This window comes from Chelonoidis abingdonii, chromosome 1 (genome assembly GCF_003597395.2).
Source record: "Chelonoidis abingdonii isolate Lonesome George chromosome 1, CheloAbing_2.0, whole genome shotgun sequence".
Lineage (NCBI taxonomy): Eukaryota > Metazoa > Chordata > Testudines > Testudinidae > Chelonoidis > Chelonoidis abingdonii.
The window spans coordinates 147,554,925-147,582,313 of NC_133769.1; the positions used below are offsets into that span (position 1 = coordinate 147,554,925).

At 45.7% G+C, this 27,389-nt stretch overlaps 1 protein-coding gene across 1 annotated transcript; it reads right to left on the reverse strand.

The window, feature by feature from the left end:
* Positions 1-10,804: 10,804 nt before the first annotated feature.
* LOC116817595 (uncharacterized) lies at positions 10,805-23,091 on the reverse strand. The gene is made up of 5 exons (XM_032767880.2): positions 22,581-23,091; positions 20,397-20,486; positions 15,767-15,930; positions 14,241-14,344; positions 10,805-12,368 (listed from the first exon to the last, which is right to left on the reverse strand). Exons 1-5 carry the CDS (start codon positions 22,927-22,929, stop codon positions 12,233-12,235), a joined length of 843 nt encoding a protein of 280 aa, XP_032623771.1. The 5' UTR covers positions 22,930-23,091; the 3' UTR covers positions 10,805-12,232.
* Positions 23,092-27,389: the final 4,298 nt, after the last annotated feature.

Here is a 27,389-nt window from a genome sequence, read left to right on the forward strand (position 1 = left end):
GAAGTAGCCCAGGGAGTTGTAGCTGTCATGCAGCTGTTACAGGAGGCACTATAGACAGCTGCAATCCACAGGGCCCTGGGCTAGAACCCAGAGTAGAGAGTGGGACCGAATTCCCCCCAAACCTCCCAACTCCTCATCAGACACAGGAGAAGTTGACCAGACTGTGGGGAAGATCACTGAGGTGAGCAAATCTGCCAATAAGTGTAGGACCCACCAAGGTAAAGGAATAACTTTGTCACATGACCTACTCATAAACAAATTAGGGAAATGTTGTTTTTCCTTTGAATTCACTGATGGGTTGGTTTCTGTGATATTTGAGTGCCTGATCAGGCTGATTTGAGTTTTGAACCGTCTGTGGCACACTGAACAAGAGAGGCCGCTATGGGTTCCTTGATTAGCAGCGGACATGTTGCTGTTGTGAGATTTACGCTGCTGGCGCTTCTGCTCTGCCTCAGTAGTTCTCATCTGCTCATAGACTGTAGCTCCAGTATGGATGAGATTTTTGCCAAGTAGAACGACCATGAGCAAGATCTTCCCAAAACTCGGGGTCAATGTTGAAACCCCTCAAGGATAATTTGAGGGCATCTTTGAAATATTTCTTCTGGCCTCCCTGAGAGCACTTTCCCTCTTTTAATTCACCATAAAAGATCTTCTTTGACAGTCACTCATCTGACATTCTGGTGACATGGCCTGCCCATCTCATCTGTGATTTCCTCAACAGAGTATGGATGCTTGAAATACCTGCCCATATGAGACCTTCTCATAAACAAAGTAGAGAAATAGAACCTAAATGGAGCTATTATAAAATGGGGGCATAACTGGTTGAGAAACTATTCCCAGAGAGTAGTTATCAGTGGTTCAAGCTAGAAGGGCATACTGAGTGGGATCCCACAGGGATCAGTTCTGCATCTGGGTCTGTTCAACATCTTCATCAATGATTTAGATAATGGCACAAAAAGTGCACTTTTTGTGGACAATACCAAGCTGGGAACTTTGGAGGACAGAATTAAAATTCAAAATGATCTGAACAAACTCAAGAAATGGTCTGAAGTAAATAGTATGAAATTCAATAAGGATTTGAATTAAGGAAATCTCAATAATTCAATAATTCAATGCAAAATACTCCACTTAGGAAGGAACCATCAGTTGCACACATACAGAAAGGGAAATGACTACCTAGGAAGGAGTACTGAGCAGAGGCTACTCTAGGCACCAGCAAAGCAAGCACCTGCTTGGGGCAGCCCATTTTCAAGGGCAGCAGGGATCCAGCATGGGAGCTGAGAACCAACAAGGGGCTCTGGGAGCTGTAGTTCCTTGGTTAGCTCCCTGCTTATAAAGCCAGCCCTGGAGCAGGGAAAGAACTACATTTCCCAGCATTCCCTTGGCCACTACCAACTTGGAAAGGAAGGAGGGGGACCTCATTCAGCAGTGTACTGTGAGTGGAGAGTTGCACTGTGACTAGCAGGGAGACCATATTTCAAAATTCAAAAAACAGGACACTCCACAGGGAGGGAAGCCCCACCCTGCCACCATCCACTCCCTCTGACTTCCCCCCACAGAAACCCCAACCCATCCAACCCCCCCCGCTCCCTGTCCCCTGATCACCCCTTCCCGGGACCCCTGCCACTGCCCTCAGGACCCCCCCCTATCTAAGCGCCGCTGGTCCTTGTCCCCTGATTGCCCCCTCCTGGGACCCTGCCCCTAACTGCCCCTTGGAACCGGCCACCCCCTATCTAAGCCTCCGTCTCCTTGTCCCCAACTGCCTCCCTCCTGCGACCCATGCCCCAACTTCCCCCAGGACCCACCCCCTACCTGTCCCTGACAAACCCCTGGGACTCCCATGCCTATCCAACCGCTGCCCTGTCCCCTGACTGCCCACCCAAACTCCTGACCCATCTAACCCCCTTCTCCCTGCCCCTGACTGCCCCTCCTGAACCTCTGCCCCATCCAACCCCCCTGCCCTGTTCCTTGACTGCCCCCTGGAACCCCTACCCTTCTCCAACCCCCGAGCCCCTTTACTGTGCCACTCAGACCAGCGTGTCTGGCTCCGCGCAGCGCCAGACAGCTGCTGCATACATGCTGCCGTGCTCCCCCATGGAGCCACAGCCTCCCCGCCCACACAGCCCAGCACCTGCCTTCCAGATTTGAACACCTCAAAATTCAGGAGTGCTCAAGCTCAGTTTGGGCAGCTGTTACTTCATTTCTCCCAAATCAATATACTGATCCACTGTAACTTGCTGTAGAAAAAGTAGGATAAAATTGAGCAAGAAATGCTTCCCAGTGGTTATTAGGACTGGAATTGCTATTTTCAACAGCCATTGCCTTTTTTTTTTGTTGTTTGTTTTAAAAGGAAGACAGTGATATTGCATTGGCAAATTCCCCATAGAAAGAAAGAGTGGAACAAAAGAATAATAAAGGCACCTCAACTTTTCCTCATTTATGGAGGACAGTCTTATAATATGCATCCAGATATCCTCCAATCACACAAGCTGAAAATTGTTCCACTTTACTGCAGCTCTATAACCATATGGGAACCAATCCTGTCTGTGTTCTGTGCACATCCAAAATTTCTGCTGAATGACCCACCCTGGGAGCGAGTTACCAGTGACCCAGGGCTGCGGCGGAAGGAGGATGCAGGTGGGGGGTGACAGCCCAGGGCTGGGGCGGCAGGAGGTGTGTGTATGGGGCACTGGTGGGGGGGAAGGGCGGAGCCCAGGGCTGGGGCGTCGGGGTGGAGGGAGGGCACTGGCGGGGGAGAAAGGGGGAAGCCCAGCACTGGGGCGGCAGAGGGTGTGTGGGCGGGAGAGACCAGGGCTGGGGCAGCAAGGGGCTGTGGCGGGGAGCCCAGGACTGGGATGGGGGACAGGCAAAATTTGTTTTGTTTGGGGCGGCAAAAAATCTAGAGCCGGCCCTGGTACTGCAGAAAGGGATCTGGAGATCATAGTGGATTACAAGCTAAATATGAGTCAACAGTGTTTTGCAAAAAAAGCAAACATCATTCTGGGATGTTTTAGCGGGAATGTTGTAAGCAAGTAATTCTTCTGCTCTACTCCGCGTTGATTAGGCCTCAACTGGAGTATTGTGTCCAGTTCTGAGTTCCACATTTCAGGAAAGATGTGGACAAATAGAAAAAATCCAGAGAAAAGCAACAAAAAATGACTAAAGGTCTAGAAAATGTGACCTATGAGGAAAGATTAAAAAAAAATTGCAGCAAGGGTGATTTAGGTTGGACATTAGGAAAAATTCCTGTCAGTGTAGCTAACCACTTGACTAAATTGCCTAGGAATGATGTGGAATCTCCATCATTGGAGATTTTTAAGAGCACGCTAGACTAACACCAGCCAGGGATGGACGAGACCAGTGGTTCTCAACCAGGGGTCTGCAGCCCTCTGGGAGGCCTCAAGCCCTTTCAGGGGGGATGTGGGACCCCGCAGCTGGAACCCAGAGCCTGAGCTTTGGTGCCTCCCCGCTGCAGGGCTGAAACCCTGAGCTCCCGGTGCCCCGCACTGTGGGGCTAAAGCTGGGAGCTGTGGGGTGGAAGCCCCAAACGCTGGTTGCTCCCCCTCCTCACAGTGCTAGAGCAGAGCACTCCCAAGGGCAGCTCTACCCCACTTCCTACTCTCCCCGCCCCCAAGGGCTCCCCCTCCCCCCGTGGCCAGGTTGGAGGCAAGAAGCTGGAGTCGGGCAGTGTGGGCAGCTGCTTCTCTGGCTGGTGCCATGGAGCGGGCAGCCGCATTGCTCTGTCTCCTGCTGGTGTTTGGGGTTGTGGCTGCTCTTCAGCTCATGCACCTGGTAAGAGCTGCCCAGGCAGGATGACCCCGCTCTGTGCCCGGCAAAGCCCTTGGGGAGCAGTGGCCACAGGGGAGTCTTCTTGGCACACAGCCCCTAGTTACCTTGTCCCTGCACCCTGAGCTATCCCACTGCCCACATACAGCCCCTAGCTATCCCACTCCCTGCATTCTGAACTATCCCCCCTGCCCTCACACAGCCCTTAGCTATCCCCTTCCCTACTCCCTGGGCTACCCCCTGCCAGCACACAGCCTCTAGTGACCTCCATCCTGAGTTACCCCCAGACCCACACATAGCCCTAGCTATCCCCGTGCCCGCACACAGCCCTAGCTATCCCTGTGCATGCTCACAACCCATAGCTACCTCCTCCCTGTACCCTGAGCATTTTTCAAACCTTTTGAGCTGAACCCCCACCACACACAACCTAGACAAGCTGGGTGGTTTGCTGAGGTGAGTGAAGGCGTGGAGGTAGTGCTGCCTCCATGGACCCTGCCATGCAGAGCTGGCCCAAGCCCCACCAGCCCCTTCCCCCCCCAGAAATAAAAGTCAAAGTATGCCTATGCATGAGGGCCCACCCTGGGCCCAGAGCCTCAAGTCTCCCACCTCCCTGGCTGGGCCCTGGAGTTTTTATAGCATGTTGATGGAGGCCTCAGAAAGAAAAGGGTTGAGAACCCCTGCTCTTAATAATACTTAGTCCTGCCATGAGTGCAGGGGATTGGACTAGATGACCTCTCAAGGTCCCTTCCAATCCTACGATTCTATGATTCTATGATATTTCATATCTTCAGATCATTAGACATATCACACTAACATTTTCTTTGGGTTTATTATTTATGTGAAATTTTAAATCATTAAGAAAAAAATTAAAACAACAAAGACATTTCCAGATAAAAACAATATTAAGATGAATATAAGGGTTGTGAGAACATATTAGTAACTTTGGGTATAATACTTCAAAGGGATGCTGGACTTATCCCCAAAAAAGCTTGTTAAGGTATAGAATTGAACTCAAACAAATCTGCTCTGTATTGATACCAAGAGGAAGATAAACTCAAATGTGTTTTATAAACATCAGTTTAATCTAATTTGGGACTACAAACATTAAAAGGCATTTATTATAATCTTATGACTATTGCATGGTGTCACTTCAGTGCAGAGTTAAGGTTGTTTGGGTGCCCTAACTGTGCATTTATAACCCACTGGTCAGTAACTGCGAACTAGGTTACATTAACATTTAGATTTCTTTTAAATTTAACCTTGCCTTTCAATTTCCTCCATTTATAATGCTTATTTTGAGATAATTCCAAAACCTCTTTAATGCATTTTACACTAAATTACTGAAATGTTCTCTCAACATTGCCTCCATCTTAATGTGTTTTTGGTCTGGATTATAATAGATTGATCAAGGGACAGGTGTGCAGTAGCCAGGCCCCATGATCCAGTTGTAGTTGTAGTACATATGGGGCCAAAGTGTACAATTTAAATCCATAAGGGGGTATCTGGGCTAAATATCCCATCAGGGTAGTTGCAGTTGGTGACAATGGGAATATGACTGAAGATTACAGCTGGGGAATCACAGAAGGGAAATCCTAGAGACCTATGTGTTCCAAACCCCATTCCTTGAAAAGGAAAGAGTTAATATCGTAACTTGTGATGGCTCTGACACTACTTTTCTTGATTTCATGAGATATTAGGGTCATGGATCTAGATTGCTGGCTGAAAACCCAGTCTCTTTCAGAATTGTAGGCTCTAATATCTGTCAACTTCTCAAAAAAGGTAATTAAATATATTTTTCTGATTGAACCCCCTTTAAATAGCACATGATGCAAGAAACTGTAATATGTCCCAGTGGGGAAAAAAAGACTGTCTTGACCAGGGTAAGGAGTACATTGAAATATGTGGAGCAAAATAGTATGCTATCCACAGCACCAGAAGGATTTGGGGTAAAATAACAGGCAGGAATATTTTATGGGAAGGAGAAATCTGGAACTTAAAGGGGATCCACAACAGAAAACAAAATTGAGCTTTTGCAATTTTATTATTCCTTTAGGAGGGATAAAGAGGGCCTGAGAGGGTTTCTTTTTTAAAATCTGCCCCTCTATTTTTAACTTCAGAAATGAGAAGACTTGTCTTCCCTGTTGTTGTTGGAAGACTCCTTAACAAGACCAGAAAACTGGAGATGGAGATTTCTCAGCCTTTAATTGAAGGGGGAAGAGAAGAGAGAGAGGAGTGTTGAATGTTTAAAAAAGACATATTTCCTCCCAGCTGATTTTCAAGAATTTGAATTAAATAGTTAACTAACAAAAACCAAAGTGTTTTAAACAGCCTGGATCCAGTGACAGGAGACTCGGGCACCCTGTCTGTATTCACAGTCATATCTGCTCACATCAGAAATACATTTTTTTTAACTCTTTTTTACTCTTAGTGACACTGCAGAGACTGATAGCAGTGGGCATGTGAGATGGTTCTATTCTACATTGTGCATCAGCAGCAGAATTGTTACATTCCAAATGCAGGGTTAAACTCTTATCTTACATCTCTGCAACCACATTCAAAACAGAGGGCCTGATTCTCCATTCCCTAGCAACCAGTGCACTCAATTTACACCTGTGTCCAACTCTATGGCTTGAACTTTTTCCCACACTTAAGTAAGGGCAGCTGTACAGTTAAAACGTTGCATTGGTGCAGCTGCACTGAAGCTGCAGTGCTGCTGTAGCACTGTAATGAAGATGCTCTACGCTGATGGGAGAGAGCTCTCCCATTGGTGTAGTTAATCCACTTCCCCAGGAGGCAGTAGCTATGTCAACTGGAGAAGCACCCTGAGCAACACAGTTATACCAATGTCTGTAATGTAGACCAGACCTAAATCTGGAGTAGCTCCATCGAAATGAGTGAAGTTCCATCAGTATAAGTGGGAAAAGAATCAGGCCCAACTGTTCTGATCTGGTAATTTTACACTCACTTTTCACCGGCATAACACAAAGTGCAAAGCAGGAGAGAATCAGGGGTCGTCTGCATTGGCAAGTTTCTGCACAGTAAAGAAGCTTTTTGCACTCAAACTGCATACATGTACACACTGCCAAGTCACTTTGTGCGCAGAAAGTCCTCAGTTACAGCGCTACAAAAAATACACCTTGACAAGAGTCGTACGGCTATTTGCACAGAGGCTCCAGCGCTCTATTGCCAGTGTGAACACTTGATTGCTTTCTATGCTGTAATTGGACTCTGGAGCTGTCCCATAATGCCTCAATTGACTGCTCTGCTCCTTGTTTTGAACTCAGCAGCCCTAGAGTCATGCGCCCCTCCCCTTTCAAAGCACCATTTCTGACAGCCCTTACGAACTGTGCTGATCTGCTTCAGGACATAATGCAAACCATTAATGTGAAATGCTCATGCTATTGACCACAGAGGCAGAGGTGTGTGTGTGAGAGGCCTGGTCTACGCTACGCGTTTAAACTGATTTTAGCAGCGTTAAACCAATTTAACGCTGTACCCGTCCACACAATAAGGCCCTTTATATCGATATAAAGGGCTCTTTAATCCCGTACACATACGGTGACAGTAAAAAAAGCTGAACGGGCTCCATGGTTTGCCGTGCTATGGCATCTGCCAGGCAATCCAGGGAAAAAGGGCGCGAAATGATGTCTGCCGTTGCTTCCGAGGAAGGAATGACTGACGACATTACCAGAACCCCCGACAATGATTTTGCCCCGATCAGGCACTAGGATCTCAACCCAGAATTCCAAGGTGTGGGGAGACTGTGGAACTATGAGATAGCTACGGAAAGCTACCCACAGTGCAACGCCAAAATCGACATTAGCCTCGGACCATGGTTGCACACCACCGATTAATGTGCTTAGTGTGGCCGCGTGCACTCGACTTTATACAATCTGTTTTACAAAATCAGTTTATGTAAAATCGAAATATAGACGTACCAGAGAGAGAGAGAGAGACGAGCGATGCTGTACAGAGAGCTCAAGGAGAGACGGCTGATATCAAGGTTTCCCCTCCCCTACCTCAGACTTGTTGCTTTCTGTCGCTGTCTGCACTTAAAAGACAGCATGCTGACAGATTCTGTCCCCCAAAACAGATGTCTCTCTCCCACCTCCATACACACACACACTCCATTACACACACACACACACCACACAACACACGACTTCATGAAAAGCAGCTGACAATGTAGTAGGATGCCCATGGAACAATGAGATTGGGAAACCTGCATCATGTGACATTGTGCCTGCCCCATGAGCATGCAAACCCTTCCCAAAGTACCCAGCAGCCAGCTGCATAGTGAGATAGCTACACAGTGCATTGCTTCTTTTCTGCTGCAAGAAGCTGCTAATGTGGAATGCATGCCAGCGCACCAGGAGCAGAGGTGGAACACGCAACAGTGGTTTAATCCAGCATTCTCCAGGAGTAGAGGGGCAGTTCACACCCATCTAGGCATGTATGGGACAAACCAGCCCTGCCTCACAGGACAAAGGACTCTGCCCTAGCAGCAACAAAGGATCTGTTGGACTCTCGAGTGAGTCCACCCCCTTCCCTGATCAGTCAGGGACTACGAGACTGACCCTGAATGGGGTGGGTGGGCAAGCCAAGAGGAAAGAAAACATAAAAGGGAAGAGATTGCCATGCTCTCCTCTCTCTTTCATCTACATCTACAGACATCACCACCAAGCGACTGAAGCACTGATCAAAGAGGAGATCCTGTGAGGGGCACCACCAGCCTGTGGTGAGAAGCTAAATTGTAAGGGCATTGAAATGTTGTAAGATCAGATTAGAGCATTTGGTTTATTTCGTTTGACCAAATCTGACTGTTAGCTTTGGCTTATAATCACTTAAAATCTATCTTTGTAGTTAATAAATTTGTTGGTTATGCTACCTGAAAGCAGTGCATTTGGTTTGAAGTGTGTCAGAAACTCCCTTAGGATAACAGCCTGGTACAGATCAATTTCTTTGTTAAATTGCAAACTCATATGGCTGCAGTGTCCAGCAGGCATAACGACACTGCAAGATGGAGGTTCCTAGGTTTGTCTGCAGGACCGGAGATATTGGCTAGTGTCATTCGGTTGCAGAATCCAAGCAGCTATCATGCAAGCAGGATCGGCAACCTATGGCATGCGTGCCAAAGATGGCATGCAGCTGATTTTAATGGCACGCTGCTGCTTGCCTGGGGTGGATAAGAGATGGAGGCAGTCAGGGACAAGGGGAGCAGGATGGGTTGGATAGAGGGTGGGGATCCCAGAGATGGTGTAGGCAGGGGTCTCTGGAGGGGGCAGCAGGGAAGCAGGGGGGTTGATGGCCATGAAGGTCGGGGCGTCGGGGGCATGGATGTCAGGCAGTCAGGGGATAGGGACAAGGACGGTCCTGGGAGGCAGTAAGGGTGGGGGGTCTCTGGAGGGGGTGGTCAGGGACAAGGAGCTGGGGGAGTTGGATGAGTTAGGGAGTTCCTGCGGGCGGCTGTCAGGAGCAGGGGTGTAGAGAGGGGTGGGGCCAGGCCAGGTGAGCAGGATATATTGTATGGGTTGGGAGTTCTGGGCCCTGTGAGGGGCAGGGAGCGTTTGATAGGCATGGGAGTCCGAGGGTTCTGTCTGGTGAGGGAGTGTGGATAAGGGTCAGGGTAGTCAGGGGACAGGTAGGGGGTAGGGTCCTAGGGGGGCAGTCAGGGGACAAGAAGCAGGTTGGCTTAGATAGGGGGTGGGGTCCTGGGGGGCAGTTAGGGGGAGGTGTCCTAGGAGGGGGTAGTCAGGGGACAAGGAGCAGGAGGGTTGGGAGTTCTGAGGCGGGCAGTCAGGGTGCAGGAAGTAGGAGGAAGTGGATGGGGACAGGGCTAGGGCATGACAGGGGTGGGGCTAGGGCAGGGTTCCCTGGGTGCACATCCTAATGAAATGTGCGGCGCACACCTATGGGCAGAAGCTTGGTTCTGCCGGCTCACCTGCCTCTTCCCGTAGTGTGCTGGGTTCCTGCCCCTTCTCCGCCTCTCCATCCCTTCATCCCTGCCAGCTGATCAGCTGATGGCCCTTGTGAAGAAGGGGGTTGAGAAGGAGCAAAGTCAGCATGCTCGCTGCTCCCCGTGGAGGCAGAGAATCAGTGGGGGCAGGGCCTTGGGGAAGGAGAAGGCATATCCCCTCCAGCCCCCTGACCTGACCCCCCTACACACACCTTCCAGCCCTCTGCCCTGACCCCCTCTCACACACACCCAGCCCTCTGTCCTGAGCCCCGCACACCCCCCAGGCTTGTGCTCTGAGCCGTGTGCCCTGCACCACCATCCCCAGGTCCCTGCCCTGAGCCCTGTACCTCCCTTATACACACCTAGCCCTCTGCTTGACTCCTTCACCCCCATCCCTCACAACTCCATCCACACATACCCAGCCCCCCCCAACCCTGACACCTGCATCCCCTTCACATGCCCCCAGCCTCTGCCTTGACTCTTGCACCCCCCCCACATCCCCATCTGCTCCACACCCAATGCACCTGCCACATCCCCACCCTGAGCACCAAACAGGAGCTCCTGCACACACCAGTCCACCCCCACATTCCCACCTGCACCCCTCACACCAAATGGGAGCTGCCCAGGTAAGTGCCCCACACCCAAACCTCCTGCCCCAACCCTGAGCCTCCTCCCTCATTCTAGCTCCTGGCCAGACCCTTCATCCCTAGCCCTGTGCTTAGTGCATTCCCACCCTCAGCTCAGTGCAGAGAGAGGAAGAGAATGGGCCAGAACCAGGGAGAAGGTAAGTACCCACTGTATGTGGACAGGGCCGGGATCCCAGATAGGCAGCGGGCTGAGCGGGTCCAGCAGCTGGAATCCCAGCTGGCAGGAGACAGCAGATGGACCCCCTGAGCAACAGGGGGCTGAGCCGCTCAGTCCACTGCTGGTCTGGGGTCCCAACCGGCGGCCTCACACAGCCCACTGCCGGCCTAGGTGAACAGAACCCCAGACCAGCAGCGGGCTGAGCAGGCCAGCAGCATAAGAGCAACATTTTAATTTCATTTTAAATGAAGCTTCTTAAACATTTTGAAAACCTTGTTTATTTTACAATACAACACTAGTTTAGTTATATAATATATAGACTTATAGAGAGAGACCTTCTAAAAAACCTTAAAATGTATTACCCCAACGGCACACTGAAAACTTCAATAAAAAGCAATGAATAAATGAAGACTCAAGCACACCACTTCTGAAAGCTTTGCCGACCCCTGTGCTAGAGGCTGTGCGTGACCAGCCCAGGAGTTGGGGTTCTCACAGCAGCAGGGTAAGCCGGCTCCAGAGTTGAGGATTGGAGTGACCTAGCAATCACAGTCTGGATAACACAGGAGAACGTCACTGATACCAGATCCTTTGTATATATCTTGAGATCTACTGAGGAAAAGTAACAGAAAACCTAGGCACTGATCATAATTATATTGAGAGATATGCTGCCTTTTACATTTTAAAACATTTTAATTAACATTTATTTTTTCATGATGTATGAGGCACCTCAACAAACAAGTAAAGAACTGTCACTCATCAAAACAGTTCCAAGTCTACATTTAGGTGCTATAACAATCAAGTCTTAGACAAGATGGTTGGGCAGGGAGGGAGGAAGAGAATAATAGAACAGATTTTTTGAAGGTATTTAAAGATGCAGATAGGCATGTAGTGGGATTTTCAATGTGCCTAGGTCCCTAACTTCAATAGGTGTTAGGCACCTAGGTGTTTTAGAAACACCAGGACCACAAAGCTGAATCTGAAATTCTTAGGTACAGAATTACAAAACCCTGAATAAAACAGAAACAGCAAGAAGCATGAGGGACACTGTACATTATCTTTGTAAGAAAGTTTACATAACCATTTCGTGACATTTTACACATCCAAGAAATCTATTTATTCTACATCATTCTTTTTAGAGCTCCATGTTAGAGTTCTCAAGGAGGTTGGCCAGCTTCATTTCCTTCAGCGCTCTCATTGCTGAACTGAGGTCCCCAATAAGTGAGATTTCTCTTTACAAATGCAAAGATGGTTTGCTGGGTCTAGGACTGTGCTTTGAAGCCCTCTCTGAGAAGCGATTGCTTTACTCGTGTTATCATCTTTCTTCTCAGCTGGGCTGAAGCTCAAACAAGGAAATATTTGCGTTGCAGTCATTTCCTAGGTCTCATTATGGTCAGTTTCCTGTCCACTCACTCAAGTCTGCTACAATTGCTATCACCATATCGGCCCTTCCCCCGGACCCTACCAGCTTTCCGTAGGAATTATCATTCTTCTCCATGTAGGGATGACTATTCTCTTTATCACTATCCAGCTGGCACTGAAGATGTGCATTCATGAACCCTCCCACAATGGCTCTGTTTTCTCTGCTGCTACTGTGATCCTGAATTTCAAAATGTTCAAGTACTGTGGACTACAGGCCAGTGATCCACATGTGAAGAAAGTCCATGGATTTATACATCAAGTTGTGTTCTATGGAGAAAGGGCGCTGGACTGAGGCAGACCCACACTGCAGAGCCAGTTCCTGAGTAACCTGCACTCTGATGTGGAAATGGAGATTGAATCTGTGTGGGCACATTCTTCATGACCTGATAGGTATACAGGAAATCTGAAAAACCATAAGAAAATAGGAATTAAGGTAGAAATTCTGAAATAAACAATCAATGCTTCATTGCTTATGTAATTTAAAACTAGAGCCGACGAAGCCCCAGAGAACACATTTTAGGGAACCATTTGACATTTGTCTGATTCGGGAGGAACAAACGTGTTGGGTCAGAACAGGAGTAGCCTAAGGCTGACTCACCACTCTGTGCACTCTGTAAGCCTCCCTGCCTGGGCTCAAATGGGAGATAACTGATTAAAGACTGGGTGATCAACCAGTTAACAAGGGGATTCAGCTCATCAGCTGGGGCAGTTAAAACGGAGAGAGGATGGAACTGGAGGCTGGAAGGAAGAGCAAAGAAGCCCAGGAGCTTTCTGAGTGAGCTCACCCTCCTCCTCTCATCCGGTGCCTAGGGAGTAAGTAGAAACTTGGGGAAAGCCTTATGCTATGGAGACCATGAACGGGTATAAAACAATATAAGCACATGGTGCTGGACTTAGAGAGGAGTGTGTGGGGGCTGTTTGCAAAGCAAAACACAAGGAGAGATGGAACCTACCATGTGACACTTTTGCATATGGAAAACTCTCACTATTGCCTAGTGTGACACACTTTCTAAAGAAGGTTACTTTAGTCACAACTGGATGCTAGGTTACTGGGCTGTTTGAGTGTTTGGAATGTGCAAGGCAGTTCAAAATCTAAAATGGTATTTAGATATGAAAGAATGGCCCAGACCATCTTCAGGGATGGAGAGGACAAAATCCCAGCAAAATCTTTGTGAGGAATCCACAGAAAGGGGAAGTCCCACCTGTAGCACAGGTCTCCTCATTTCCAGACTTCAGAAAAGTCTCCTGTGCTAGGTCTTTGAGGGGTAGAAGTGGAGTGGCCACCAACTTGGTGGAGAAAATCATCTAAATTAATTCTGCCTCAAGCATTTCCCCAGTTCACACTGGGAACCAATCTTTAGTGGGGCTTCTGGGGACATCTACTAGTTTTGGAGCCCTTATCAATATAGCGCTACACTAGAGAGAGCTATTAAAAGAGTACAGGACCTCTGGATCCTAGATGATTCACATAAGGGTAACCTCATGGAGTTTAATCTATTGCATAGGTAATTCCTGTTTAGGGAATAATCTTACCCACTAAAATTACTACTGTCAATTTCTCCTCCCATAAGGTGGAAATTTATACATACAATGTATTGCAATCATGACTGTAGCAGCATAATGTGCATATAGTCAAATAAAAGACAGGCAACAAGATTAAATGAAACAGATTGATCCAGATCTGATCTCATTTAAGCTGGTGTAAATCTGAAGTAACTCCATTGCAGTCATTGAAGTACTTTCAGATCAGCATTGATGTAATAGAGTAGAAAGAGGCCCAGTCTCTTGACTTTACTGTTCCCATACGCACAGCAATGCAATTTCAGTATCTAATTCTTCTCTCCTCCTTCTCTAACTAACTAAAAAGAAGCTGAGCTCTCTCCTAATGAACAAAGGAAAATAATAGTTCAGAGGGACAATAGCTCCAGCTTCTGTGAAGGACAACAGCATTAGGCCAGGTCTACACACGGGTTTTATAGTGGTACAATTAGTTCAGTTAGGGGCGTGATATTTTTACTGAAATTGTTATGCCAATATAGCCTTCCTACTGTGGACACAGTTGCATCACTATAAAGGTGATTTTTACTAGTATAGCTTATTCCCCTTCCCCTAAGTACATTTATACCAGTATAACTGTGTCCACACAGTCGGGATGGGGGATGGTTCCACTTTAGATGGTAAAAGTAAAGCAGAACAACTTTTGTGTGTAGACAAGCCCTTAATTTCTCACTTTCCTTACTCTCCTCTTACATAGCACATTTGAAAGATAACTCACAGACTCATATTAAGTGTTTCTCCATTCACCCAGTAGAACTCGGCTCCTTTCTTGCGCAGCCCAATCCAAGAGTCTCTTGTGCGCATTCGATTCATTATGAAATTCTAGACAAAACATATGTCACAATGAATTTCCACGCTGGGAAGTGCATCTTTTATGAATCCATTCAGTATGGAAGAGTTTACGTTCAGAAAATGGGTTCCTGCCTTTATTTTAAAGACAGATACCGGGGGTCTGATTCTCCCCAGCCCTGCAGCTTGTGTTGTCATTTTTGCCTGACCATGTGGGTGTAAAATGACACCATTCTGAATAGGGAGGGTTTTACTCATCTTTGCACAGATCTAAATAGCCACACAAGGTACAAGGCAGTGGACAATCAAGCCCAATGTGTTTTCTTGATTAGATTGCTACTGCTCTATTGCTAAATTTCATTGCAAGAAACAACTTTAAAAGCACAGAGAGGTCACTAACTATAGTCAATAGAGGATGAGCTAGTCAGCCACGTTGTTGGACAGACAGAGCCTTGGTCACTGATCAGAGCAGACCAAAATACAACTTCAGCCAGTCAGAAAGAAACCAACACAATGACACTGGTATATCCTCACCCCACCTCACCTCATGCTCCGCTACTCCTGCAGTTGCAAAAGTGCACAGATCATTAATATCATCAGCTGTGTATCATCAATAACAGAAAATACAATGCTCTGAAGGACAGCAAAATATTTCAGCGCAATGACTTCACTCAACTAATAGTGGTGAAGGGTGAGAGTAGGACAAATCTAAGTAAATACATCTCTAGATTAAGAGACTACAGTGTTTAAGTACACTGGACCTGATTCACCAATGTCCTGATGGAGTTTTATGCCAGAATAACTCCACTGATTTCAGTAAAGTTACATCAGCATAAAAGTTGAGAAATATAGAACAAATATCCCTCACTTTCCCAATTGTTCAATTTTCTTTCCTGATTTTGATATCATTTCACCATTTCATTCTATTTTCTTTCTGGGTAGATCAGATCTAAATTCAGATCCTGCACTCACTGAAGTCAAATTGCAAACCTCACACTGACTTTAGGAGTACAGGATGAGACCCTAAATTTCTAATAAGCAAAAAATTATTATTAAAAAAAACATTTAGGCCTTTTTGTTCATTAAAAAAGAAACACAAACAAGTCCATCTCAAATTTTTATTTCCTTTAATGGTTACTTTTAATTTCATGCCCACTTTGCAGTTTTAATTTCTGAAAACTCCTTCCACCCCATCTCAGAACATGAATGTGCTTCTGTAATGTATGCTAATGGAAAAAACCTATGTTACTGAACATAATGTTTGTGATTTGACTTCTTTGTTAATGACAAACAGTTCTGTCACATGTTATGTTGGATTCTAGCATATTCTGATATTCCAGGGTGTATGGAGAGTGGGGGTGGAAGGGAGAGAGGAGGAAGGGGGAAGAGTGATGAAATTACAGGAATCATTGGAGTAAGAGAAGCGACGCTGTATCAGAAGGATGGAAACTTTACCATTTCTTGTTGGCTTTCAATCACAGCAAGAGAAGCCCCATGTGCAGAGCAGAAGCTTTGACTGGAGTCCCAGTCTGCTTGATCTTCTGAGAGGTAATAACATTTCTTTCTGTAATATAGCCAGTCATCACGGCACGGCTCCAGGTGAGGCAATATGGGAAGACCTTTATTTGAACGAAGTGAACATTACTATCCTAGTACATAGCAAATACATAAGACTGTGTGTTTTATTCACTATTCTCTAAGAATACCACAGCAAGCTGGTTCTACATTCTGTGGCAAGGCACTCTGGTGTCTGTGATACTGCTACAACAACCTGGAAATTCTGCTGCAACTTCTAGTATATTAAAAAATGGAAGCTTGTACTGAATTAAAGATTAAACTGAACAATGCAATACAATATCTTCTGTTAATTATTTAAAATATTAAATTTAATTTATTTTATTTTCTCCCTAAATTATCAACTGACAATGGGCTGTAAATTTCTGTATTGAAAATACACAGCTAAAAGTTGGCAGAACATGGGAGGGCAGACAGCTGACTGCAGAATGTTTGGGGCTTTGGGGCATTGGAAAGGATTTGAGATTGTGAGATAAACACATTGAGTAAAATGTTCAAATTGACTTTGGCACTTACAGTGATCTTTTCAAAATCACCTAAACAGGTTGGGGGCCTAACTCCCATTAAAATCACTTTTAAAAGAACCTACTATTAAAAGGCTACGTCCCACTGACTTTCAGTGAGGTTTAAACTAGTGTAAACGGTGGATTCTCTGTAACTTGAAGTCTTTAAATCATGATCTGATGATAACAGCAACTCAGTCAGAGATTAGGGGTCTATTACAGGAGTGGATGGGTGAGGTTCTGTGGCCTGCGATGTGCAGGTCAGACTAGATTATCATGATGATCCCTTCTGACCTTAAGTCTATGTTAAAAGAACATTATTTAGGTTGCAAAAGGAAAGCACTCATAACCTAGAAAATGCCAGAACTTAGGTGGCCCATGTAACCTTAATTTGGCCTTCTGTGCATATGCATTATGATACAATGTTTAATTACACAATCACATACTCTTTTTTTTTACAGGTCCCTGTCTCCGTCAGTGCAACTGATGGATAATGGTCAGAGAATGAATCAGGGTTGTGTAGTAAACTAGGCTGCATGTGGGATCCCTACTTCACTTGCTCTAGAAGTTAGAAAATGTGTGGAGAGGATGGTATTATAGGTAAAGCAGGTGAATGCTAAATAGGCAAACTCATTTCTATCTTTGGCTCTGCCATGGGACTCTTATGTGATGCTGAACAAGGCACTTAAACCAAAAATTTTGCAGGTGACTATTAATGACATGTTTCTCATTTTCTGGGTGCCCAACCAAGACACCTGAGGTCCGATTTGCAGAAGTGCTGAGCACCCGTAACTGCAATTAAAGTCACTGGATGCTTGACAGTAAGGCAGCATGGTCTGAAGGAATGAAAATAAGGCTGGGAGTGAAGTTGTCCTAAATTTTAAGTCTGGTTCTGCCACTGAAACACTGTGTGGTCTCAGGCAAGTCTGTCTCAATCACCCCATCTGTAAAATGGAGATCATAATGCCCTTCTACCTCACTGTAGAGAGAAATTTCTCAATGTTTGCGAGGTCCTCAGATAGTACAGTGACAAGTGCTCAACTACAGACTACCAGGAAATGAATAATGTTTTATTCACTGCAGGCTTTGGATACTGTACACTAATAATTAAACAATGAGAATAAAAATATTGAACAGCCGTCTCACTACCTGCACACCAACCATACTGGATACTGAATGAGGCTGGGGTCCCAGGGAAAAAATAGTATATGATCACGTCATTAAAGACTCTATCATAATATATATGCAGAAGGTGGCAGAATTAAGTTGCACAGACAATCATAATACTGGCATTTACTGACTTTTGAGTGCTTGACTCTGCAACCTCAATAACATCTCTTAATGCAGTTAAGTATGTAGGATTGAGCTAAAATAAACATTAATCCTAAACAGTTATGAACGCTGCAAACCTTTCAATGACCTACGTGATGAAGCAGCAATTTATTTACTTAGAATATGGCACCACAAGCAGGTTAGGGGGACCTGAGAAGACAAGGAGAACAATTTTGGGGCTGTTTTGTTAAATACCAGGACTGGTATTATTTATTTTAATGGTCTTATTAAAGACAGAGCCTGGAAAGCACTCTATTTAAATTAAAGACAGTTCTAATTTAAAAATTGATGAGACGCATTGATTCTGTTTAGCTAAAATTTTAATATCAGATTAGAAATAGTATCAAATTTTGCACAGCAATACAGGCACGTTTGCCCAGTTTCACAGAGGTATTTAGGCCCCTAACTTCAACTGAAATTAATGGAAGTTGGAAGCCTAAATCTGGGCCATTGAGGATCTGGGCCTTTATTACTAGTTAGACACAGTGATGGGGAAAAATGGAAAATTAGATGCAGTCTAGTAAATTGAAGACAAGACTGGGAGCCAAGAGCTCAAGTTCCAATCTGCCTGAGCCACTGATTTACTGTGTGACCTTGAGCAAGTCACTTGACAACTCTGCCTCCGTTTCTCCATCTATAAACTAGGAATTATAATATTTACCAAGAGTAAATAGTAGCTAAGCAGTTTGAAAATGAAATGCTTTGAGTGAGCTTGAAAAGTCCATTTGTCTAGTCACTAAGAATGCATACGAAACCTTCCCAGGAAAATACCATCATCTTCTGTTGAACCTAAGTTTTCATTAAAGGCCTGATTCACTGGTATCCTTGGTGATTTGCACTGATACAGCAACTCAGAGCAGACATAAACCTAGCTTGACACAAAATGGCGAATCTGACTCTCTGCTCTTAGCTTCTCTGGCTGAAGCCAGGAAACCTTCCAAACTGAAACCAAGTGTAACCAATATGGTGTTGTCTTCCTAAGTCTGTTGACAAACAGTTCCAGTGCCTCTGCTGCTCCTCAGACCTTTGCCAAGCTGAAGTACAGCAACAAACTGACCAGCCTGATCAGTTTACACTGTTTTTATTCAAAGACATGAGGGCAGCAGTGGAACTGACATGAACCAGGTCAATTTCACTCTGCAGATGCCTGTGAAAGCTCTAAGCAGCAGAAGGAAGCACTGTATCTCAAAATAGCACCCTGGTACCCCCACATTTGCCACGGTTATATGAATATGATATGTTTTGTGATAAGTATGCCTTGTGAAGTATTATTTGAAAAGTCATGATGTTTACTACCCTGTTGAATTGTATGTATTAACATTGTATGTAAAGTTATGAAGTTTTGCTACATGTTTGTTACTGAAGTATGTTGAGTTTGAGACACCCACAGCTACCCTTTCAGTGGCAACAAAGGAGCAACTAACACCCACGCAGCAGATTTTCAACAGTGCTAGCCACCAATGTGTTGATGGCCCATTAATGAGAATCTATTCTCCCGGTGGGCTCCTCCTGAAGACTCCTCAAAGAGTACATAGGCAATGAATAACCGCTGACTTAGCAAGGCACATCAGGACATGTGATCCAAGACTCCATGTTTGAGCCAGTACTTTTCCAGGCACCTGGAGGACAGTATAAACTCAGGGACAGTGACATCACCAGACCACCTCTCTCTTCTCCCATCTCAACACCTGGAAACAAGATCGTTTGGAAGAAAAAAGGAAGCCTCCTTGAACCAGTGAGAAGGGATGGTCCTAACTAGGCTTTCTAGTGAACTGTACTCTGCCTATAACATCCAGTAAGGTGAGAAAAACTCTTTGATTCAAATCTTGCTTAGTCTGATAAAGTTTAGGATTTTACCTTTTATTTCTTATGTAACTAACTCTGACCGCTACACCTAACATTTTTAATCATTTAAAATCTAGCTTTCTGTAGTTAATAAACTTATTTAATGTTTTATCTCAGCCAGTGTATTTTTGATTGAAATGCTTACGGAATCTCAGCTCAGGTTAACAAGGGCTGGTGCATATGAATTTTCTTTGATAAAATGACAGACTTATGAGCTTGCACTGTCCAAGGAAGCCTTGAGCAGTGTACGATGGTATATTACTGGGGTGCAAGGCTGCAGGGATTTACTAGTGTCTCCCTGGGTATAGTTCACGGGAGGCTGTGAGAGCCTGCATGTAACTTTGGGTGTGCCTTCGCATGCTAATGGTTATGTGAGAGCAAAGCCTGAAGGGGCTGCTTGTCACAAGCAGAGCAGTTTGACGTATCCTGAGCCAGAGTTAAAGGGGGCACAGCAGTCCCACAGTCCATGTTGTACTAGGGGGTGGGGGATGACACAGTGAGCAGGGTGAAATGCACAGCTTGTTGCTCTGGGCAAGATTTGCACTTCATATGCTGGTGTAGATATTTTAAGTGTGTTGACTGAATACAGTCAAGAAAGGGTTACACGTTTTGGGCTACTGTCTGAGAGAGACCCAGAAACAGAAGCCTGGGGGAAAGGTAAGGATACCTTTCTCCTCCATCGGAGTAGCCATTAGGTTGTGGGGGAGAGGGGAATAAATAGTCGATCTCTCCCATCCTCACAGCAGCCAGAAGGCTCTGAGGTGGGAAGGAGGAAAGGAAAGAGATATTGTTTTGCCTTTCCAACATCAGTTTGTCTTAAATGCACTTACTCCAGCTAAACCAGATCAAAAGTAAAATCACAGGAACAGCAATCAAAATTCCAGAAACTCGTCTCCAGAACCAGAGGTGTAAGCAGAGACCTGAAAAGAAGAGAGTTGAGAAGCTTCAGTGAATTAAACATGTATAGAACTGAAGGGTTTAGAGACTTGGTCATTAAAAAAAAAAATCAAACATGGATTCAAACTACATTCATATTTAGGCGCCCAAATAAGTGACCTGATTATCAGAGGTCCTAAGCAGCTACAACTTTCACAGAAGTCAATGGGAACTGCCGATGCTTGGTAACTCTGAAAATAAGGCCTAAATATGGATGTAGGTGTCCAACTTTAGGCACTCAAAATTTGAAGTGTTTGCCTCCGTGAATGTGTGGTTTCCTACAGAACTGTTAGCTAGAGAATGACTCATTAATAGAGTACCTCTCCTCTTAGAAGGATGGGCAACTGAGATGCTAGAGACCAGGTCTCTCCTACCTCAGTCCACTCCCTACAACATACATCCCTCTCATATCCCAAAGAGTGGAATCCATGTTATATTGAAGGATAATTAGTAGGGTTGTCAAGTGATTAAAAAAATTAATTGCGATTAATCATGCGATTAAAAAAATTAATCGTGATTTATCGTGCAATTAATTGTACTGTTAAATAATGACAGAATACCATTTATTTAAATATTTTGGATGATTTCTACATTTTCCTATCTATTAATTTCAATTACAACACAGAATACAAAGTGTACAGTGCTCACTATATTTATGTTTGATTTCAAGTATTTGCACTGAAAAAAAGCAAAAGAAATAGTATTTTTCAATTCATCTAATACAAGTACTGTGCAATCTCTTTATCATGAAAACTGAACTTATAAATGTAGAAGTATGTACAAAAAAACCTGCATTCAACAAAAAAAATGTACAATTTTAGAGCCTGAAAGTCCACTCAGACCTACTTCTTCTTCAGCCAATTGCTCAGACAAACAAGTTTCTTTACACATGCAGGAGATAATGCTGCCCACTTCTTGTTTACAATGTCACCTGAAAGTGAGAACAGGCATTTGCATGGCACTATTGTAGCCGGTGTTGCAAGATAGTCACGTGCCAGATGTGCTAAAGATTCATATGTCCCTTCATACTTCAACCACCATTCCAGGGGACATGTCTATGCTGATGATGGGTTCTGATCAATAACAATCCAAAGCAGTGAGGACCAACGCATGTTCGTTTTCATTATCTGAGTCAGATGCCACCAGCAGAAGGTGACCAGACAGCAAATGTGAAAAATCGGGACAGAGAGTGGGGGTAATAGGAGCCTATATAAGAAAAAGACCCCAAAATCAGGACTGTTCCTATAAAATCAAGACATCTGGTCACCCTAAGCAGAAGGTTGATTTTCTTTTTTGGGTGTGTGGCTTCTGTAGTTTCCACATTGGAGAGTTGCTGTTTTAAGACTTCTGAAAGCATGCTCCACATCTCTTCCTCAGATTTTGGAAGGCACTTCAGATTCTTAAATCTTGGGTTGAGTGCTCTAGCTATCTTTAGAATCTCACATTGGTACTTTCTTTCCATTTTGTGAAATCTGTAGTGAAAGTGTTCTTAAAATGAACAATGTGTGCTGGATCATCATCTGAGACTGCTAAAACATGAAATATATGGCAGAATGCAGATTTTTCAGTTTGATTCCCCAAACTTAAAACCCAATTATTCCCAGCTCAAGCAGTGACGTTTAAAGCATGTGTATCCAGGAATCCCCTCCCTCACAGATGGCCTGTGAGGTGACCCTGTTCTTACAGCACCTGCCTCTTTCTCTCCCCACACAAACTTCCCCTGCCCCTCACTCCTCTCCTATCCCTTTCAGCTGTACTGTGCTGAAGTGCAAGCTGTCTTGCACATTATTAAGGAAGTATTGCTTGTTACAGGGAAAGGAGAGCAGGCTAGGGCAGAGGAGGAAAGAGCAAGAGGTGAAGGGGAGAGGGACAGGAGGAGGGCAGAAAAAGGCACTGGGTGGAGGGGAAAGGAGAGACCAGGGGTGTGGAGGACAGCGAAAATCTGTAGGGGAAGCTTGAAGACAGACTGGGTGGAGTCGCAGAGAGGGTGAAAGGGCAAACTGGGGAGAAGACGATGAGGGGCTCTAGGAGGCAGCATGTCACACAAACACCATAGACGTTTCCCCTCCCCCTCTTACCCCACGTGGCTTCTATCCAGCTGGCCTTTAGGGTCCTGGCTCCCGGACCTGACCCCAGGAACTGCTCCGCTTCCCTTCCCGCGCCTGTTCCCGGCTGCGGACCGCGGTCCCCGGTATCCATCTGCACCAGGCAGTGCCGTGCTGAGCCCCCTTTCCTGGAGGGATCCGCAGGCCAAGCACCGCCCAGGGCTAGCTGGGCCCCAGCCGGGAGGGGGGCTACATCCCTCAGGTCTGACTCTGACTTGGCTCGACGGTGGCGGCCGCGCCTCCTCCTCAGCTGCGACTTCTCCCCGCGGGGCGGAGGCCGGAGGGACCATTCGCCCCCGATCTGCCCTGCGAGACTCTGCATTCCCCCTGCCCCCACGGCGAAGCGCCCCCCCCACCGAGCAGCTCCCCGGGACCCAGCATACGCTTCTCTTACCTTCTTTCACTTTCACTTCCTCTGCGAGCTCCCAGCCCCCGCCCCGCGCCCAGGGCGGGGAGAGGACTCAGCAGCAGCCCGGCCGAGGTGCCTTCCGAGGGCGCACCCAACAGACAGAGACAGGCATCCTCCTCCTGCCGAGTTACCAACATGCCCAGACTCTGGGAGATCGGGGGGTTCAGAAACCTGAACCTTATAGTGAGCTGAGACCAAACACCAGATGCAGACGCTCTTTCTTGCTGTAGAAAAGGCTGAGGACGCAGGAGAGCCTGGTGGCGGGAGCAAGCAAAAGCATCCAATTTTAGTGCCAATTCATATTATCCACATCAAGACATGGAATTAATGCATTCTTCCTGCTCCACCTGCACCCCTTCTTTGCAACAAGGCACAGGACTGAGGTTTTACAGACAAACAGAGACAGGCGGCATGGGACCATAACATTTTGGCACCTGAGGCAGGTAGCTCAAATGACACCCCATACCCCCTCATTTGGACGAAAACTTTGAAAGGTCTCTATTCTGCCTTCTTCCTGTTCTACTCCTCTCATGGTATTCCTCTGCTACCTACACCAATAAAAGAAAACTAACAACTTAAAATGCCTTGTTCAAAAATTTGAAATAACACTTAATTTTCAAACGCCTGAACAGCAAATGTAACTTTTCTTGTCTGCATAGTAAACACTGGCTTATTTATCTATTTGAATAATCAAAATGGTGCTTTGCATGCCTTCTTGGTTGCAAAGATTTGAACTGCTTCCTGAAAGTCCATAGTCTGGGCTAGCTCATGCTCTATTGAGATGGCTGCAAGGCCGACCAGCCTTTCTTGTATCATTGTGGAGTGTAGATGTGTTTTTATTAACTTGAGCTTGGCAAAGCTGCGTTCTCCACTGGCAACTGTTACAGGAAGTGTTAGAAGTATGCACAGAGCAACAAAAGCATTTGGAAAGAGGGTGGTCATCTTATTTGTGCACATATATTCAAGAACAGCCTTTGGAGTTGATCCTGCTGAAATGTATCTTGAAAGAGCTTTCAGTTCATCACCTAAAACACTCGCATCAATATTGTGCATGTCATCATGTGTCAACACTGTCTCTAGTGCCCTGCATTGCTGGGGTAGGTCTTCAGTTATAGTTAAGAGTTTTGAAATATCATACAACATCCCAAATATACTGCTGTGTTCCTTGCGCTGCATGAAACATTCTTCAACTGACTGTATTGCACAATCTAGCACCTGGTTAAAGAATTCAACTTTGAATTGTTGTTTGGGGTCACTTGTGGTATTATCCCGTGCCTCATAATCAAAATGTCTTCTTCTTTGGTGCCTCTTGTATTCTTGAATGGGTGGGAAAATATCTTCAGTGTGAAATTCCTCTGCCAACTTCTGCGCACTCTTCAGAACGTTTTGAAATCCTTCATCTGACCGGTCAGACTGTAGGTATGACTTTGCTTTGTCTAGTTGTTCCATTGCTCCAGATATATCAAGGTCAACACCTTGGAGTCTCTTGCTTACAACATTTATTTCAAACTGTATGTCATGCCACAACACTAAGCCACAGAGAATTTTGAATTTATGTATGTTTCTGCTGATTCCATTTCCCTCTGTCACTGTTCTCCCATGAACAGTTCCTCCATAATGGCAACTATGGCACCATCTATCTTCCCGATTTGATGTTTGATAGCTTTATCGCCTCCACTCGATTTCCATTGTGTGGGCACTCAGTGGTTTCAGTGTCAGAGAGGATGTTCCCAGATGTGCTTCAAAATTTGCCATCGAGATTGATGCAGAGAAAAAATCATAGATGCTTTGAATTACATTAAAAAATTCAGCAGCCTCACTAGAAGCTGATGCTGCATCACTGACCATCAAGTTCAATGATTGAGAACTGCATGACACAAAAAAAGCTTGATGGTTTAACTCTCAGATCTGTGTCTGCACTCCTCTGTTCTTTCCTCTCATGTTGGCACGTTATCGTAGCCCTGACCTCTCATGTCAGCTGTCACAATTCCCGTATCTTCCAGCTTTTTAGAAGCTGTCATACCAGCTCCTGTAGTTTCATCAATGTCATGACATTTGTCATACCAGCTCGTGTAGTTTCATCAATGTCATAAATTCTAGAAATGCTCTCTGACACTCACAGGCAACAACTTTGTTGGTGCTGGTGGGTGCTCGCGGCCCCGCCCCGACTCCAACGCCTTCCCTGCCCCTATTGGGTGCTGGTGGGTGCTCACATCCCCACTCTGGCCCTGCCCTGACTCCACCCTCCCTATCCCATTGCCCCTCCTCAAATCCTCACCCTGGCCCCGCTCCTCCCCCAAGCGCACTGCGTTCCCCTCTCCCCCACCTCTTCAGGTTTGCTGTGCGAATCAACTGTTTCACGGCAGAAGCACTAGGAGGAGGAGAGATAAGCAGGACCCAGCGGCAGCTCAGCGGAGGAGGCGGAGGCAGAGTGGAGCGGAGGTGAGCTGGGGTGGGGAGTTACCAGTGGGTTAAGAACCACCAATTTTTCCCTGTGGTGCTCCAGCCCCAGAGCACCCATGGAGTCAGGCCTATTCTGACAGTCACCATTGCAGGGACATTTTCACTATCTGTTGTTGCTACAAAAACGCACCATTAAGTCATTTGTTCCATCTGGCTGAGGTCAGGTGTGCAGTCCAGAATAACAGAGTAATATCTTGCTGACTCTGCCACAATCTTCTGTTTGACTTTTGTTGCCAGTAACTTGTATGATCTCATTTTGAATTGTTTTTCCAAGGTAGTGGTGTGTGTACATTTCTTGGGTGGTGACTCTTCTTAGATGCTCCTAGAGTACAGCATCAAACTCAACCATCAGCGCACAATTTAAGGAAGTTTCCATTGTTTGGCCCATACAGCTGACTGATGCCATGCAGTGCTAGGTTTTGGGTAGCAAGCATTCTCACAATGGTGATGAGCCTTTCAGAACATTTTGCCAGTAAAGAGACTCTGATGCAATCTCTCTTGATGCTGATCATCATTTTTAGTCTCATCTCAAGCTCTTTCCACCTATGGAATGCTATCTGCTGATTTGCTGCCTTCTCATGGTATGACAGATTTCTAGCCAGATTTTTACCAGTCCTTTGTTCCCGTAGAACATGTGGCTGGAATATTAGACTGGAAGAGTTTGCAAACAAAACAGTATAGCAGCATTCCGGGTTTTTGAGTACATAAGCCATGGCCTCTCATTTGTCATCATTGGGATTTCACACCAGTAATGTGTTGGAGGGAACTTCTATTTTCATTGTCTTTGGAGAACATGAAGTTTTTCACTTGCTGTGGCCCGTGCAGTACAAGGAAGTCCCTCAGGCTACTGCTCAAGTGGGTCCACAGTCCTGGACATGTAGACTTAAGGAACTAAACTCAGCAGCAACTGTTTCTTGTGCCTCTACCACAGTCTTCTCTGATCTACACTTTTCTTCAGGAATGTGCCTTGTACATCCATTTGAGACGGAGATATGGGTGCTGCAGTAGCTGCCAGGTCACCTGCACTCTGGCTAACTTACCATTCACATCCTCACTGGGAACAGAAGGCTCACCATAACCTTTTGTGTCTATGTATCTACAGAGAGCTCCTTCCTGCTTAGCTAGAAAAACTTCCTTTGCTTTCTTTCTTCTGAATGCTGCCCCAGAGGGGGTGTTTTTCTTCTTCACTCATGACTGCTGTTCTGTGCCAGCTATAGTGGCTCTCAACACTCAATTGAAGGGGACAAATAAGCAGGCTGGTAGCAGGGCCTGAGTGAGGGAGGATATCAGCGTCTAAGGGCCTAACTCGCTCTGCTACTTCAGTTGATTGCCTGTTCTCTCAAGTGGGTTCAAAGAGCAGCAGGAACAGGAAGCTCCCTGACAAGCTGGTGTTAATCAGTCCAGGCTCTTGGGGGTGTTAGAGAAGTACATAAGAGGCTCCTCCTCCTCTCTCTCCCTGCAGCTCCTGCTGCTTTCTGTTGTTCCTTCACCTTTTCTCCTGCCTGCTGTTATGTCTCTGTGCCCTCCTTCCTCAGCATAGCACTCCACCATCTCTGTGCATCTAGAGCAGAGAGATACATATGCAGCAGCCACAGACACAATTTTCTACACTCTGGGTCCTAGTGGCACCCCTCGCAGTCTGGCACCTGAGGCAGCCGCCTCAGTTCGCCTCATAGTAAGGCCAGCCCTGATGGATGGTGCACACACACCAGTAGATGTAAATAAGATGTAAATTTTTAATAGTGAGAGTAATTGACTATTGGAACAATTTACCAAAGGACATGTGGATTCTCCATCACTGACAACTTTTAAATCAAGACTGGATGTTTTTCTAAACACATCTGCTCTAGGAATTATTTTGGGGGAGTTCTGTGGCCTGAGTTGTACAGGTGAGTCTAGATAATCACAAT